Below are 18,408 nucleotides of genomic sequence, written 5' to 3' on the forward strand. Positions count from 1 at the left end.
CGTGAGAAGCCCACACAGCACAACTCGAGAGTCACCCCCACTCGCTGCAACCAGGGAAAGCCCATGCCCAGCAACGAAGACCTAGAACAGCTGTAAATAAATAAATACTCTTAAGAAAGTGTGCTCTTTCTGACTTCACCCATCACTGACAGATACACTTACCTGGTGGAGGCAACAACAGAGCAGCAAGGAGCTAGAGGCCCTTTAGTACTTGAACAATGACTGATTTAATAGTACTCTGGCTAAAGTCAGCTTCTAAAATCATACCTATGAAACTGTACATTATTCAGCGTATATCTCTACAGTGTGATAAATCAGAGGAGTGGTTATTTTTTGTGGTGGTGGTGAGGGAAAATGTGGAGGGGATTAACTGGGAAAGGGCACAAAGGAGCTGTCTGGATAATAGAAATGTCTGACTGTCTGGGTACTTTGTGGTTTGTATGGGTCCTCCCTTTTCCAAACTGCTACAGCCTTTCATTTAAGGGCTGTGTATTGCACTATATTTAATTTGCATCTCAATTATAAAAATAGTAAATCCACTTACTGCTTGCATTACTAGCTGTTAAGAATTAAAGATCAGTTTGGCAAATTAAAATGAAACCTTGAGGTTTGGAATACTGAAATGACTTTGTCAATATTTGACAGTGATGAAATTCAAAATAAGATGTAGAACTCAACCACTGTTTTGTGTGAATTGCTTTTTCAATTCATCCTTTGTGTAACTCTTCTTTAGGGTGTGGAATGGGAAATAATTTTCTTCTAAGAAGTCTACTTGATATTCAAAAAAAACGATGGATAATAACACTACTATACCTTAGTAACATGTTTTCAGTAGGTTTTGCTTTGCTCTATTTCTACTTGGAAAGTTGGAATCTGTCAGTGGCTTATCAACGTATTGTACTCACTGAGTGTTTATTCAGAATGAAAAAGATTAGGTGTCATATTATCTCCTCTGTCCATTGAGTATGCTTTACAAACCACTCCTCTGCGAGACTCCTTTTAGAGGTGATACTTTGTGTCAACCCCACCAGTGTGTTAGTGATTATGAGCTATGATTATGTGATGGATCACATACTCATTAGTAAGGTGGTGACCACTGTAATAGAACATAATGCAACAGAGAAGAGCTGTTTTTCAGAAGTTTAGTGAAAGCATGCACAAATCCTCCACTTTTCATTTTGAGATAATACCTCACAATTATATGGTATTTTTCATGACTTTTGGGGCACATTATAGAATTTTCTTCTTACAAGAAATTGGAAACTTTTTAATTCAGATTAAGATTCTGAACATCAGGTGGTGAAATGGTTTGTGAAAGATTTACACTAATTTAAATCCTTCACCCCATTCAAAGCCTAGTTCAAAATTTTATCTCTTCAGTGAAGCTGACTTTTAGTCTTCTTACCCTAAGGTAATTTTCCCAATGGAAAAAAAAAATGTCCTAAGTAATTTTTTTTTAAATAAATTTATTTATTTTAATTGGGGGCTAATTACTTTACAATATTGTAGTGGTTTTTGCCATACATTGACATGAATCAGCCATGGGTTTACATGTGTTCCCCATCCTGAATCCCCCTCCCACTTCCCTCCCCATCTCATCCCTCTGGGTCATCCCATTGCCCCAGCCCTGAGCATTTATCTCATGCATCGAACCTGGAGTGGTGTTCTGTTTCACATATGATAATATACATGTTTCGATGCTATTCTCTCAGAGCGTCCCACCCTCACCTTCTCCCTCAGAATCCATAAGACTGTTCTATGCATCTGTGTCTCTTATTCTGTCTCGTATATAGGGTTATCATTGCCATCTTTCAAATTCCATATATATGCATTAGTATACTGTATTGGTGTTTTTCTTTCTGGCTTACTTCACTCTGTATAATGGGCTCCAGTTTCATCCATCTCAATAGAACTGATTCAAATGTATTCTTTTTAATGGCTGAGTAATATTCCATTGTGTATATGTACCACAGCTTCCTTATCCACTCATCTGCTGATGGACATCTAGGTTGCTTCCATGTCCTGGCTATTGTAAACAGTGCTGAGATGAACATTGGGGTACACGCGTCTCTTTCAATTCTGGTTTCCTCTGTGTGTATGCCCAGCAGTGGGATTGCTGGGTCATATGGCAGTTCTATTCCCAGTTTTTTAAGGAATCTCCACACTATTCTCCATAGTGGCTGTACTAGTTTGCATTCCCACCAACAGTGTAAGAGGGTTCCCTTTTCTCCACACCCTCTCCAGCATTTATTGCTTGTAGACTTTTGGATAGCAGCTATTCTGACTGGTGTGAAATGATACCTCATTGTGGTTTTGATTTGCATTTCTCTAATAATGAGTGATGTTGAGCATCTTTTCATGTGTTTGTTAGTCATCTGTATGTCTTCTTTGGAGAAATGTCTGTTTAGTTCTTTGGCCCATTTTTTGATTGGGTCGTTTCTTTTTCTAGAATTCAGCTGCAGGAGTTGCTTGTATATTTTTGAGATTAATTGTTTGTCTTTTGCTTCATTTGCTATTATTTTCTCCCATTCTGAAGGCTGTCTTTTCACCTTGCTTATAGTTTCCTTTGTTGTGCAGAAGCTTTTAACTTTAATTAGGTCCCATTTGTTTATTTTTGCTTTTATTTCCGATATTCTGGGAGGTGGGTCATGGAGGATCCTGCTGTGATTTATGTCTGAGAGTGTTTTGCCTATGTTTTCGTCTAGGAGTTTTATAGTTTCCGGTCTTACGTTTAGATCTTTAATCCATTTTGAGTTTATTTTTGTGTGTGGTGTTAGGAAGTGTTCTAGTTTCATTCTTTTACAAGTGGTTGACCAGTTTTCCCAGCACCGCTTCTTTGTCCTAAGTAATTTTGTATACTGTCCATGCTATTACTATCTCATGTGCTTTGTATCGGTTCTTAAATTTGGGATGAGGGGCGTGTTTTCTGTTTTCTTAGCTGGTACTGTAAATTTTCTGGGCTTCTCTGGTGGCCAAGTGGTAAAGAACCTACCTGCCAATGCGAGAGATGTGGGTTTGATCCTCGGGCTGGAAAGATCTCCTGGAGAAGGAAATGGCATCCCACTCCAGTATTCTTGCCTTGGAGATCCCATGGACTCAGGGGCCTGTACAGTTCATATCATTTTTAATAATTCATTTGTTCATCCAACTTATTTTATTTGTGCAGTAATCTAATAAGCATTGATTGAATGTCTGTAGCATGTCAGACACTGTGCCTGGTGCCGGAGATAGAGTAGTAAACCAGGCAGAACCTCTGTCTTCATGGAGGTTATGTTCTTTTTTAGGGGGGAGGAAAACAATAACCACATACACAAATATAAAATATGATGTGAGACAGTGATAACGCCTTGACTGAAATGTAAAGCAGGATCCAGAGTGATGGCAGTTCTTCTTTAGAGAGGGTGATCAGAAGAGGTCTGAAGAGGTGACATTGTGCCAGAAATCAGAAAGGATTTTGAGAGAGCCAAGTTCCCATCTGGGGACCAGAGGAATACCAAGTTCTCTCCAGTTCCAGCACATGGATTAAAACCCCGTGTGACTGACAGAGGAATGGGTAAAGCAGATGTGGTATATAGGATGCATATACACAAAGAAATACTACTCAGCCGTAAAAACAGTGAAATAATGTCGTTTGCATCATGGAGTCCATGGGATTGCAAAGAGTCAGACATGGCTGAGTGACTGAACAACAACAATGCTATTTTCATCAACATGGATGGACCTGAAGATTATCATACTAAGTGAAGTAAGTCAGAGAGAGAAAGGCAAATACCATATGATATCACTTATATGTGGATCTAAAATATGACACAAATGAATTTATGTACAATTATCTACAAGAAAATAGACTCACATAGAGAACAGACTTGTGGTTGCCAAGGAGAAGAGGGGATAACAAAGGAATAGAATTAGCAGATACAAACCATTATTTATAAAATGGATAAATAACAGGGTCCTACTGTATAGCACTGGGCACTATATTCAATATCCTGTAATAAATGATAAATGAAAAGAATATTAAAAAGAATATATATATATATATATTTGTGTATAACTGAATCACTTTGCTGTACTCTGGAAACTAATACAACATTGTAACTTTGAACTATACTTTAATAAAATAAATTTTAAAACTACCATTGAGCAGTTAAAAAAAAAAAACCTATGTGGACTGTATATGTAGCTCTTATTCTTATCTGACTTTGAACTGGGAGTGCTGGTTACTTACTTGTTTATTGGGATGCTAAATCTTAATCTTTCTTTTAATTTAGATTGATACCGTGTTCCCTGTTACTTTGATTATACCACTATCTTAACTAAGGTTTTGATCTTGTGTTAATGCTTTTTTTGCGTGTGTGTGCATACAGAAAAGTCCTTTTAGAACCCAGACCCTAACCACTGGGAGAAAGCACTGCTCCAGGGAATGATCAAAATAGAAAACTGCTCTAGCTCTACAGAGTGTAGGCGTTTTCCAGCAAGAGGAGGTTTATAAGGAGCTGCTAAGCAGGGAGGGGAAGTAGAAAGATGTCCTGAAACATGTCTTTATGGTTTAACATCATTCTGTTTCAAATGAGTGATGAAGACAGCAGATATATTTTTCCAAGTCCAAATATAAAAATGTGTTTCAGGGAAATAAGAATGGTTTTGGTGTTATCCATTTTTTGGCTTCCATTATTCTAAAGCATTGAGAGTTGCCTTTGGTAGGCACAAAACAAGAAAATTGCCGTGAGCAGTTATTCACAGAACTCTTATCAGATATATCTATTTCTCTTATAAATGCTTAGAAGATTTCAGGAATGTCTATCTGAAATCTGAACAGCTAGAAAACCCAGATGATCAATTTTATTATGTGTTCATAGGTGAGAAGTATTTCTTTTTTAAAAAGTATTTATTTGTCCATTTGACTATGTCAAGTCTTAGTTGTGGCATGTGGAATCTTCCTTGCATCATGTGGGATCTTTTGTTGAGGTGCATGGACTCTCTAGATGTGGCATGTGGGCTCAGTAGTTGTGATGCTGGAGCTTAGTTGTTCCGCAGCATGTGAGATCTTAGTTTCCCAACTAGGGATTGAACCTGCAACCCCTGTATTGCAGGGTGGACTCTTAACCACTAGACCACCAGGGACGTCCCCAGAGAAAAGTATTTCTAATAGAAAGAGATAGCAGGTAAAGAATGACTTTAAATAAAACACCAGAGGATTACAGTAAATTTCAATCAATCAAGTAAGATTCTGCTAAATCCCGTACACTCTCTGTAAATCCACAAAAGTGTTAAAGATTGTTGAATCCCATAGTGTGGCCAGTAATAAAATGACTTTGGAATAAGGAAAGATTCAATTATGGTCAGCACACTTTTAGTGTTATCTCTGGAATTGGTAATGGAAACTTCACTCACAAAAACCATCAAAGAAACAAAGCAATGAACTCTCAACCCATTTCCAGTCACCATTTCTAGTATGCATTTACTGTACTTGTCTTGCTTTGGGGGATTTTCTCTTGAGGGCATTAGGATTAGCATTCATGCTAAGTCGCTTCAGTCGTGTCTGACTCTGTGCAACCCTATGCACTTGTAGCCTGCCAGGCTCCTCTGTCCATAGGATTCTCCAGGCAAGAACACTGGAGTAGATTGCCATGCCCTCCTCCAGGGGATCTTCCCCATTCAGGGATCAGACCTGTGTCTCTATGTCTCCTGCATTGGCTGGCAGGCAAGTTCTTTACCACTAGCACCACCTGGGAAGCCCAAAAATACCTATACAATCATATAATGAAAGAACCTGTGAAGTCTGTCTGCTTTGGTTTCTAAGAAATTCCTTCCTTTGTATTTTATGTAACAAAGGTGACTCCCTTTTTCAAACCATCTCAATACACTTTGTACATAAATCCAAATTCTAGCTTCTGGGTTAATATAAATGACATTGAAAACCTGAATTTATCCAGAGGATTTATGTTATAGTATAGTAGCCTTTTCACTGAAAACTTTTCAGTAGTATTAACTAATCATGGTTGAGAAGAGACATCCATACCTCTGGTTAATTCAACAGTCTGGGCCCTGCAGAAAACAGATGGATCCTGGAGAATGACTACAGACTGCTGCCAGTTCAATGCAAGCCCTGATGGCAGCCACCATGCCAGACATGGTTTCTTCATTTGCATTGTTGAAGACTAATCACCTCTGGCTTCTCTGGTAGCTCAGCTGGTAAAGAATCTACCTGCAATGCAGGAGACCCCAGTTTGATTCCTGGGTTGGGAGGATCCCCTGGAGAAGGGATAGGCTACCCACTCCAGTATTCTTGGGCATCTCTGGTGGCTCAGATGGGAAAGAATCCGCTTGCAGTGTTGGAGACCTGGGTTCAATCCCTGGGTTGGGAAGATCCCCTGGAGAAGGGGATCTGTAATTATCAGGATCAGAGAGTTGGACACGACTGAGTGATTTTCACTTTCAATCACCTCTGAGTTATCTCAACAGTCTTAGAATTAAAAAAAAATTCTGTGGGAAAAAATGGAGCCTTGCTTGTCTGTGATTTATGTGGTGTTTGATTTATGTTTTCCAAGCTGTCTGCAGTCCATGGGGTCGCTAAGAGTCGGACACGACTGAGCGACTTCACTTTCACTTTTCACTTTCATGCATTGGAGAAGGAAATGGCAACCCACTCCAGTGTTCTTGCCTGGAGAATCCCAGGGACGGGGCAGCCTGTTGGGCTGCTGTCTATGGGGTTGCACAGAGTCGGACACAACTGAAGCGACTGAGCAGCAGCAGCAGCAGCAGCAGCAGCAGTAGATCATAATTGAAGCACTTCTCATCACCACCCAGAAACTCTGGAAGACATAGCATCTTTTAATTTGCAAACTCAGCATTGGCCATACACAGCGATGTTAGGAGAGTTTTGTGGCCACAATGTGCCAGAGGCATCTAATGATGTGTTGCCACTGGGATGAGCCCTCGCATTTTATTGACAGCATGTGTTATCTATTATGACAGAACTGGCTTCTAGATTTTAATTGCTTGATGACAAGATCTATATTTTGGGGGGAAAGAATTGTCTAGGCAAATGTTTTGTGTGTAACCGTCATTTGGATTAAATGGTTATTTTCCTTGCAAATCTAAATAAGGTGCAGACAATGTGGGTGCCTAGGATTTTTGTGTGAATCAAGGGTAAGAATAACAGAAGAGCCTGTTCTGTGTTGGTGGTAAGCTAGCATCATTTGGAGGCTACTACATATACATACTGGAATTGCTGCTGCTAAGTCACTTCAGTCGTGTCCGACTCTGTGTGACCCCATAGATGGCAGCCTATCAGGCTCCGCTGTCCCTGGTATTCTCCAGGCAAGAACGCTGGAGTGGGTGAGCCTCAGATAAATGTACTGGTTGAACACTGATGATCCAAAACTGTTGCCAGCAACCAGATCACATGCCTGCAGTTGGTGGGGAGATGTAGGAATGCTCAGTTGTTAGGATTATTTGGGAACCACAGACAATGAAGTATTCTGTCTCGAGGTTTTTCTGATAGAAAATGAGGCTGTCTCAAATCCTTTGTCTCAAGCTTGTACAAACTTGGAAATTATCTTTCATGTACTTTTTCTTATCCCCGTTTTTGGGTTTATGCTAGCAGCAGTGTAATAAAAGGTCCTAGACTCTCAGAATGAAAACCCTAAGTAATTTCTGCCTGGAAGATGCCACTCTAGAAAAAAATATTCCTTCATTGCATTCTCAAAAATGTATTATTTCAGTACCACCCTCTTTTATGTATAGTGATTTAATCTGCGGCTAAGATAATGAATTTAAAAAGGCATTTCACCTTTCACAGTGTACAAATAATATCAGTTACCACTGGCTTGATGGTAATTGTGGTCTGTGCACAGGACCATGAAGATTCTCTTGAATCATCCTTTAAATATTTTCCTTTTCTTTATTTGTTTGCCTTTCAATCCTGTAGGTATTCCCACAGTTTATGGTCTTTGCTTGGAGCTGAGGGTTTAATCTTATCCCTTCTTATTTCCATTTCCCTTTCTCTTGGTTTATACCCTGAGACACTTGGGGAAAGGAAAATTCTTTGCCAGATTCTTAGGTCTTTGCTTGAGGCAAAGCTCTGTGAACACCCACGAAGCAAAGACCACTGTTTAGAAAAGAAAGTAGAGAGTTGTTCTTTCAAATTCTCATTTCTTGTTGTAGGGATTTAGAAGTGAGAAATAGCAGAGGAGAGGGTAAATCATAGCAGTGACAGGAGGATCCTTTGGTACAGCTGCGTGTGGTCAGTGTGAGGAATGAGTGTGTGGGCAGTTTTGTACACGCTTCGTGCTCAGTCATTTAGTCGTGTCTGACTCTTTTGCGACTCCGTGGACTGCAGCCCGCCAGGCTCCTCTGTCCATGGGATTCTCCAGGCAAGAAGACTGGAGTGAGTTGCCATTCCCTTCTCCAGGGGATCTTCCCAGCCGAGGGACTGAGCCCACATCTCCCGCGTTGACAGGCAGATTCTTTCTCGCTGAGCCACAAGTGAAGCCTGTGGGCAGTTTTATTGGAGGACAAATTAAATGAGGAGCCAAACTCAAGATGCAGGAGAGGCAGGATGCCTCGTTGAAAATGATGATTAGTAATTTTTTTCTGTAATTATCTCAAACACAGTTGCTTTTTGTGGATTTTGAATTACGATTTTTAAATTCAAATTGATGAAGAAGTGGATAAAATGTGCTTCTTCTCTAGAAAAGAGTTTTTCTTAAAATGAAGCTGTAGAAATTCTCCTCCCAAGCTCTTTTCACAAGCATTATGAAAGCCAAGCTAAAAAGTCCTAGGTTTGAGGGTAGGATTAGGACACTAGTCACCATTTAAGTGTTTTCCTGTAGTCTTTGTATCCTCACTTGCAATGTACTTTGTGGTAGAGATTGATAACCTTTCTTCCTCATGACTGTAAGAGTTAGTACCTCTTGGTGTGATAGATGGTAGGACTTCCTGTGTTCCAGAAGGACCTACTTTGGATATTGTTAGAGCCAGCAACAACTCACCTGCCGTGTGTCATTTGAAAGCATTTTCTGAGAAAAGTAAACTTGTATTTCTAAAATCTGTCATTCTGAAATGTGTCTGCACTATTTTGACTTTATCTGCAAGGAAAGATCCGGAGCAGGGCTGATGCTCTTCTTTCTCATCCTTAGTGCTCTTCCTGCCACATTTTCAGTCTGGTTGTGGCCAACGGATATAACAGCTGTCTCCCGAGGTGGCGTGTGTGTTGACTTGTGGACTTTTCTTGTGCCAGGAAACAATGTCATGAGAACCATCCATGGGGTGGGAGAGATGATGACCCAGATGGTGCTCAGCAGAGGCTCTATCTTCCCCATGAGTGTGCCTGACATTCAGCCCAGCCTGCACCCCAGCAAGCAGGGGAGCCCCACTGATCACGAGGACGTCACCGTCATGGACACCAAGCTGAAGATCATTGAGATTTTACAGGTAAGGGCCTAATGGGAGGGAAGCAGCAAGCACCTACCTGTGCCTGTTGGTTTAAGGTCTTAACTTTTTGTTGCAGATCACTGTGTAAATATTCTGAAATGCTGTTGATCTAATTTTATTTCATTTAAGATAATGATAAGCCTGGTAGGAAATCTCACACTGACACTATTTAACATATTAATTACATGTGTGCATGCCCATTAAATAGTTTAATGATGATACCTAACAAATGTGGAGTGCTCTGAGGTTGACATAACTTCTTTAATATATATTTTGTCATTAAATATTGACCTTGATTTAATTTTACCTTAATTTAAGAAGGGTTTCAGAGTAGGCGAAGTTAAGATTGAATTCCAACTCTTTTTTTACTTTTAATTGAATTGGACATTTGATTCTATATATACAGATTTATCGTAGTAAGAGACTTTTCATTTTTATTAACTTAAAAGTTAATGACTGTTTTTAGCATTTTATATAAGTGACTGTCTTGATGTTTTTGTTTCCAAAAGGCTAGGAATAATATATGTAAATATGTTTGTTTATCTATGTTCTTATTTTTTAATTTTGGCTGTGTGGGCTCTTAGTTGCTGTGTGTGGGCTTTCTCTAGTTGCAGTGAGTAAAGGTTACTCTTCATTGCCCTTCTTGGGCTTCGGTGGTTGTGGTGCATGGGCTTAGTTGCCCCACGGCATGTGGAATCTTCCCGGACCAGGGATTGAACCCATGTCCCCTGCATTGCCAGGAGGATCCTTAACCACTAGACCACCAGGGAAGATCAATAATATATACATTTAAAAACTAACCTAGTCTAATACCTATGTCGATGAAGTTAAAGGAGTAAACTGCTATTTTGTGACCAGTGGTTTAGTATGGGATAGTAAATAAAATCCCATTACTATAGCTATGAATTCTTAGCATTTTTTTTAAGTTTGGAAAGTAGTTTTATGATACTTTAATTATAGCATTTATTCCATATTTGAAAATTGGAGCCTGGAGTTTTTGAGGATCTATTAAAGTTCTGGCTACAGTTTACTAAGTCTTTCATCCTAATTTAATGTAGACTAGCTACCAGAAGTGGGTTAGTTGTCCTGGAAGGATCTGTACATTTTTATTTAAAGTAATTAGATTTATAATCATAAAAAGTTTCACAGTTCCCCCAGGAATTCCAAAGGCTGAGTCCCAAGAAATTATTGGCAGGCATCCCAACCCCGTGTTCACTACCCTGAGTAATCACTCAGTTGTCCTGTTCTTAACCCAAGGAAGGTGTCAATCACCTGACCTGTGGGCCTAAAGGGCTTCCAGCTTAGTGTCATCCTCCTCATGGGACAGCCTCTGAAATACATGTCCTCATTTTAGCCCAATAACGGTTGCAGATATTCTGCATTTACAAAACAGTCGGTTGCAGCTAAAAAATGATGAGATGGCGAAATCATGGCAGGGCAGGGCAGGATTGGCTTACTTTTGCTGCTGCGTTTGGGTTCTTCACGTATTTCCTGTTGGACCTGTGTTCTTGCTCTGGTTTTTGTGTGTCTGTGTCTGACTCTGATTCCCTGTCTGTGTTCCCCTGTGCTCCTTTTTTAGAACGTCTCTTCAAGAATTCCTTTGTAGGCACGTTCCTTAAGCAAGTCTCCGGCTTTCTTGCCAGCTCCTCTTCCTCTCAAGCCTTTCCTCTCTTTTCCCATCATTTGTGTATTTTCTTTAAGTCTTTTTGTTTCTCTCTCATTCTCTCCCTCTGCCTTCAGCCCTTTGTTAACTCTCTTTCTCTGCCTTTCTTTTTATTCTTCCCTTTCCCCCTTCCCTTCTTCCTTCCATTATTTTTCACAATTAACTATATTAGAGATGAAAGTTTGAATTTTGGCTCTATTTATAAAATATAATTCTTTGACTATTGATCTTCAACTAAAAGCCAATGAGTGTTTCATTCATTTATGTTTTCACACTTTGTTCTTTACATGAAAGTGAAGTGTTAGTTTGACTCTTTGTGACCCCATAGACTGTACCTGCCAGGCTCCTCTGTCCATGGGATGTTCCAGGCAAGCATACTGGATTAGGTTTCTATTTCCTTCTTCAGGGGATCTTCCCGACCCAGGGATCAAACTCTGGCATGCAGCTTTATTAACCGTCTGAGCCACTAGAGAAATAAATTCGCTTAAAAAAACAACTCTTCATTTTATGCGCCTGCAGTCTAGCTTCTGCTCCTGCCATTCTGCTCACCAAACCCACTGGTCCCTTCTCAGCCCTCTTCTCCCACGATCTGTCTCCAGCTTTGAAAATCCCCTTAGTAATTGGAATCAGTTCAACTAATAGCTGTAGTGGTGCTCAGGGCATGCTAATAAGAGTTTCTTTGGTGTTTGCTTTTCTCTCTGGATTATATGCTGTTTGGAGGCAGGTTTTATATCCTTGGCACCTTTTCTGCACTCTTGGTACCTGCCTCAGTTTCAACATGTTTGTGGAACTTGACTGAACATAGCTGACATGGAGCGTGACTGTGACCCAGGCGGAACATAAAGGTCTAGCAGAAGAGGAATAGGGAGAAGGAAGAGAGAGAGGCATTCAGCTTTGGACCTGTAGCTGTAAATAATGTGTTGGGTGAGCAAAAAGGAGAAAAATTGATTTGCACTGGGGAACCAGGGAAAGCTTCATTTCAAAAGGGATTCAAACAGGACCTTGGAGGATATCTCGAAAGCTAGTAATTATGGGGTAGAGGAGAAGAATATTCAAGGTAAAGTGAACAATGAAAATAAATGTGAGGAGGCAAGAGAGACACTGCAGGCATTCCAGCCTGTGCTGTTGGGATGGAGAAGAACCAAAGGAGAGAGAGCAAGGGGCGGGAGGGTGGGAAGAGGGAGATGGGGGTCTGCCACTACTGGCTGTGGCATAGATAGTGAGAACTAGGTTTAGAGGGTACCACCAAACCCCAAGTTTTCTGAAACTTGCATGATCTTTATTGTTTGCTGTTCCAATGAGCATCTCTTAAGAGGGTGTAGAGGACACAGATAATAATTATACTGGGAGCAAAGGCTATCCCAGGACTCTCCCAGGCAAACTGGGATGGCAGGTTGCCCTGTGTAAGTCTGCCTCTCTGTTGTTTCCCATCTCCACTCAGATAGCAACATATGCCTTTCCCTTCTTGATCTCCGTTTTATTTTATACCACGTGGGTAGCCCTCAGTCATTTCCTAAGTATGTTAACAATGCTGTAGCAGGGACTGACAGCCCTGTAGTTGAGACTCCGTGCTTCCACTGTGGGGGTGAGGGTTTGATTCCTGCTTGGGGAACTAAGATTCCACATGCTGTGCAGTGAAGCAAAAAAACAAGTAACAACAACAAACAGCACTATAGCAAAATATATTTAGTTTTTCCAACTCCATCACTCTTCTTGAGAACCCTGGGCTCCAGGCACTTGCATCCTTCTCAGTGCTGAGCACAGATGGGAACCTTATTGGTACTTAGTCTCTGTCAATACGTCCATTAAAGAGAACAAGGACAGCAACACAGAGCCCAGGGGAGCCAGGCAGCAGTGAGGCATATCCCTGGTATACCGGATGCTGTTACTTAAGCTGCCCCTCTGAAACCTAGGTCCAGGACTCCTTTTGTTATAGTCAGAATCCACACTATTGTAGCAAAAATCTTGGCCTTTCTGTTGTGAATGAGGGTCTCAGCTCCAGCACTTTTCTTGTGCAGCCGGTGGAAACTCTGCTCAGGGCTCAGGAAATTATGTCATCATAATGTCTTCATCCATATCTACTGGATACCCGCTCCTGGAATAGTCCAAGAGTGATCGTGGGAAGTCAAGTTGTCTTCTTTTCAAAAACTGTTGAGGGATTTTACTGACATTGGCTCATGCAAATGCCTCACTGTTCTTAGTGTTATGACTGTTTATCATTTGTGCGATGGAAGTGTTGAGTTTTCCAGTAAAGATTCGAACTAGTTCATGTGACATGTTGATAGTTTTGTTGTTCTTGCTGCTCTGTAATGAAATGAATTTTTAAACACCATGCTGACGAAAGAAACTTATGTTGTTTTTAATGTTTCTTATAGTTTATCTTGAGTGTCAGACTAGATTATAGGATCTCCTATATGCTGTCAATATATAAGAAGGAATTCGGGGAGAACAATGGAAATGCTGAAACGTCCACCAGTGGCTCACCTGATACACTGCTGCCATCAGGTATTACCTTTGTGACAATATTTACTCTCTGGATGATGTTTCCATGAGAGCTTTAAACTTCCTTTTTATGTTTTAAGACAAGAAGCATTTTATGAGACAAAAATGTCCAAATAATCTCCACCAATGAAATGAAGGAGCTGAGACAGAAATTAAATAACTTGTCTAGAATGGCAGGGAGGATGTTTGCTGCTGCTGCTGCTCTGTCCTTTGAATGCAGTTTCTCTTGTTATCTTCACCACTCCACAAGTTTGAGTACTCTTTATTGTGCCAGTTTACTGATAAGAAGACAAGGTTGGAGCGATTAAGTTACTTGCTTAAAGTTATGAAGTAGTGGAAAAGGGATTCTCTCTGAGGTCTCTCTAACTCCAGGTCTGAATCTTTTAAGAATCGTGTTGTTTTGGTGAAAATCCAAGGGGATTATTTTTTTGGCTTGATCATAGAGCATGTGAAATGCATCTATCAGGAAGAAAGGTATTTTGTAGGAATTACCCAACTCAAGAATAAAGACATGGCATTCCCATAAAGGTCTGGATGTGGGTGTTGGTTTTACTGTGTATGTGTGTGTGTTGGTTCTTTATTACCTTGTACAGTTGTAAATTGGTACTGTTGTTCAGTTTTTCAAATTTAAAGTGTGTAAGAATGAAGCCACTCTCTCTGTGAGTAAAGGAGCATAATGATATAAGAGCATAAAAATTATTGTAAAAATGTTGTGACTCTAGAAAGTACCTTATGAAACCTAAGAAATATTAGATCATCATTTTTTTTCTGGCTAGATCAGGCCAGCCGTGACAAGCTGGAAACTATATCATATTGAAGATGGAATCTATGTCATTGACGATTTAGCCAGTTCACAGAACTCTTTTGCTGGGGTAGGATTTATATACAGATATGAAACTTCTTGGGAACTACAACCACTGTGATAACATCAGGGAGCCTCTTCTTTGTGCATCAGTCGGTTTGATAGGAAAGTCAGCATAGTTAACATGTATGCTAAGCCAAACTTCCTGCTCCCTGACTCATCGGTATCATCCAAAGGCAGCGTGCTCTACAGATGGAGTTCAGCTCTCCTGAGCTAGAAGTCTCCCTGGCACATTTGCAGCTGTGCTGCTTTTATGCTTCCCAGAAGTGTAGAACCCCAAGGGGCTATTTCCAGGAATGAGGAGCCAGAACCAGAAAGTCATGCTGGCGTTTGCATTGACACTAGTATAACAATTATTGGCTCTCAGAAGCCAGACTTCTGGAAAAAGGAGCTCTGTCAGTAAAAGTGTGGGAGGGGAAGTCTAGGGGCATCCCCAGAAAACCAGTCTTCTTTGATTTATCTAACCTCTTAAATCGGTTGTATTTGTATGAGGTAGCTTTCTGGGAAGAATTTTTTCCCCTTTTATCTCTTGCTCCTTTTTCTTTTCATGCTTTGGAGATGAAAAATAAATTGTGTACCTATCATAGACATCTTCAAAATGTTAGTGGAGGGATGGGTGAGGAATCAAGACTGGTTCACATTAAAAAAAAAAAAAGCACTCTGTCCCACAAGAAGAAGGTATGGAATTGCAAAAGTAAACTTAGGTATAAAGGTCATATTGTTTGGAAGTACCATGTAATAACAAGGTTCCTTATAGGTATATTGTGATTCTTTAAAAAATATTATCCTTCCATATCATTACCCATTCAAATTATATGTATATATGTATATAGGTATGTATATATGTATGTATCTATATATACACATAGGTATGTATATATGTATATAGGTATGTGTGTATTTAGTTTTATACACACACACACACACACACACACACATGTGCCTATATAGATGAAGAAACTTTGTAAATAGTTCTTTGTGATCTTTTCAATGTATCTTTGAGTATGATGATTTTAAATTATAAACTTCAATTTAAAATATTGATGAATAAGAGACAATGTATTGTGACTTTTTAAAGTGTTAATTGACTTTTGGTGGCATAAAGAAATTAAGACAAAAATATTTTTAGGTATGCTACATTAATATAAATATTGGGACTCCTAGTTATAAAAATATAAAGAATGAATGGATTTTTTACCATTTTACCATTTATCTTTGCAGCTATTGTTCCTGATATAGATGAAATTGCAGCTCAGGCAGAAACTATGTTTGCTGGAAGGTATAGTAGCACTTATGTATCGTTATTTTATGAATAAGATTTTACTTAGAATTTTATGATACTTTATTGTTCCCTATATCTACGTAATTTTATATCCTTTATGGTTGCCAACATAATTCTTGCCAGAAATGAAGCTGCGAATTTACTATAGAAGAGAAAGTGTAGCTTTTCTTTAGGTCAGGTTAAAAAAAAAAAAAAAGACAGGAGAGATGAGATCAGTGTGTTGAACTTTCCCCTGAATTCTTTGCTTTTCTTTCCTCAAATAATGACAGCATACCAATGCCCTTTAAATCCCCTGGCAAAAATATCACTGGATCTTGCAAAACACTGCTTCCCCAAATCGGAGAAATTTGAGGCAAGAAAATAACTTCTTTCAATGTTATCATTAACTATGTATGTGAGAACTAACGCTTATTATCTGCCAATTGGAAATATCCATATGACTGAAGAAAATGAAATATCTGTGCCATGGCTACCCTCCTTTGCTGTTATGAGCCATACTATTCATTGTTTTTAGGTTGTTTCTTTGGTTTCACCAGAAATGAAACTAATAGAATGAAAAGTAAAACCCGTACGATGTCTGAGCTACAAATATCGAGTTTCTAGCATCCATTTTTATCGCAGATTTGCCATATGTACCTAACAGATTTCTGTACTAAGCCTTTTGTTGCATTTTCTTTGATTGATAAGAAAGACGAGAAGAAAGACTCAGGGAAGCCCCAAAAGGATTTTTATCTCTAGTGAACTTTTGGTTTAGGTTTGTTTTTATATTGTTTTGTCAGTTTCTGCTGTTGTTATTGTTACTGTGTTTTCCTATTCAAGTATTTCATTATTCCTGAGAAGAGGATAAACCAGTGTATGATTTTCGCCATAAAATAAACCAACTTTTCATCTGGGTAATCTTGCGGAGTTGCTCTGGATATGGCCTTGCCTGAGCACGGGCGCATGCGCATGCCTGTGCCTCACTGCCTCACCGCCTGTCCTGAGGAGGTTTTGGGCCTGGTCAGGGAGTGGTGTGTGTGTGTGTGTGTTAGTTGCTTAGCCGTGACCGACTCTTTGCAACCCCATAGACTGTAGCCCACCAGGACCCTCTGTCCATGGGATTCTCCAGGCAAGAACATTGGAGTGCGTTGCCATTTCCTTCTCCAAAAGGAACTATAGAAAGAAAGTGAAGTCTCTCAGTAGTGTCCGACCCTCTGCGACTCCATGGTCTGTAGCCTACCAAGCTCCTCCATCCATAGAATTTTCCAGGCAGGAGTACTGGAGTGGGTTGCCATTTCCTTCTCCAGTGGGAGAGTGGGGGTGGTGATGATAAATTGGCCCTTGACATGCATCCAGCTGATATGCCTTCTTAATAAACGCTTCTGGATTGATTCATATTCTATCTTTTGTCTGTTCCTGGATTACCTGATCATCCCAGTTTGCCTGCTACTTTCCTATGGCAATTACTGACAGTCCCCTAACTTAGGAACCCTCTCAGTCTTGGACAGACTGGGACTTTGGTCACCTCTCCTTTCATGGACAATCACAAGCTTTTCTTTAAGTTCTGTTTCCTCATTAGTTGTGCCTGCAAGCTAAGTCACTTCAGTCGTGTCCGACTCTTTGTGACCCTATGGGTTGTAGCCCTCCAGGCTCCTCTGCTTCTGGGGATTCTCCAGGAAAGAATAATGGAGTGGGTTGCCATGCCCTTCTCCAGGGGATCTTCCCAACCCAGGAATCAAACCCACGTCTCTTATGTCTCCTGCATTGGCAGGCAGATTCTTTACCACTAGCGCCACCCTGGGAAGCCCCCTTGTTAGTAACGTGAGGCCAAAGAAAGTAAAAACATCTTCCTTTGCAATTTCCAATTTTTTGTGGAGGGGTTATGATGGAAATGGTGTTAAGTCTGAGAATGTATACACAATTTTAGCCATTTATGACTAGATTTAATGTAAATACAAGTCTTTTAGAATGATGTTTTGGTTTTACAGAAAGGAGAAAAATCCAGTTCAACTTGATGATGAAGGAGGCAGGACGTTTTTACGGGTCCTCATTCATCTGATCATGCATGACTACCCGCCTCTGCTATCCGGAGCCCTGCAGCTGCTGTTCAAGCACTTCAGCCAGAGAGCGGAAGTTTTACAGGCATTTAAACAGGTGAGATTGAGTAGCCTTCAGTGCTTCCGCCCACAGAGGCTCTGAAATGTTGTTTATAGCATCCAACCTGACTTAATGGTTGCAGAGTTAATGAGACTGCAGCTTTTCCTGGGGACACTTTCTATTTTTAAAGATAGATATGGCCTTGTCTGCAGCCAAGACGTGATCTATTTTAGAAAGTGATTTTTCAGTTAATATCTTTAATGTGGATGATAGGCACTAAGATTTAGGAAGGCACTGGGGGATAATACCATATTAGGAATTTTGTTGCCACCCCTGCTGTTATTCTGACCCTAAATTTTACTGATCAGTTTGGGTACTGCACCTAAATAAATGTTTTGTGATTGAAAAATACATGAATACAGAAGAGAGGAATTGTGATAGATCTAATGTTTTTTTTTGTCATCTTTGAATGATACCAATTTTGAGACCATTAATGAGGACTATCTCTAGGCTTCCATGTATTTCACTAATAGTTCCTTAATAGAACATTGATCTTCATTAGGAAATTTTATAGGAATATGTTAA

At 40.0% G+C, this 18,408-nt stretch overlaps 1 protein-coding gene across 6 annotated transcripts in view; it reads left to right on the plus strand.

The window, feature by feature from the left end:
* Positions 1–18,408, plus strand: part of ITPR2 (inositol 1,4,5-trisphosphate receptor type 2) — a 563,179-nt gene that overhangs the window by 211,132 nt on the left and 333,639 nt on the right. For all 6 annotated transcript variants that reach the window (XR_014051645.1, XM_081483690.1, XM_081483688.1 and 3 more), the window contains 4 exons: positions 9,245–9,438; positions 13,477–13,606; positions 15,687–15,744; positions 17,715–17,880. Coding sequence is in view for 5 of the 6 variants with exons in the window: in XM_081483690.1 (XP_081339816.1) it covers positions 9,245–9,438; positions 13,477–13,606; positions 15,687–15,744; positions 17,715–17,880 (548 nt within the window). In the remaining variant the exon portion in view is untranslated. The remainder of the gene's footprint in view (positions 1–9,244; positions 9,439–13,476; positions 13,607–15,686; positions 15,745–17,714; positions 17,881–18,408) is intronic.

Source organism: Giraffa tippelskirchi, chromosome 4, assembly GCF_054371585.1.
Source record: "Giraffa tippelskirchi isolate mGirTip1 chromosome 4, T2T-mGirTip1v1.2.pri, whole genome shotgun sequence".
In the NCBI taxonomy this organism is placed as follows: domain Eukaryota; kingdom Metazoa; phylum Chordata; class Mammalia; order Artiodactyla; family Giraffidae; genus Giraffa; species Giraffa tippelskirchi.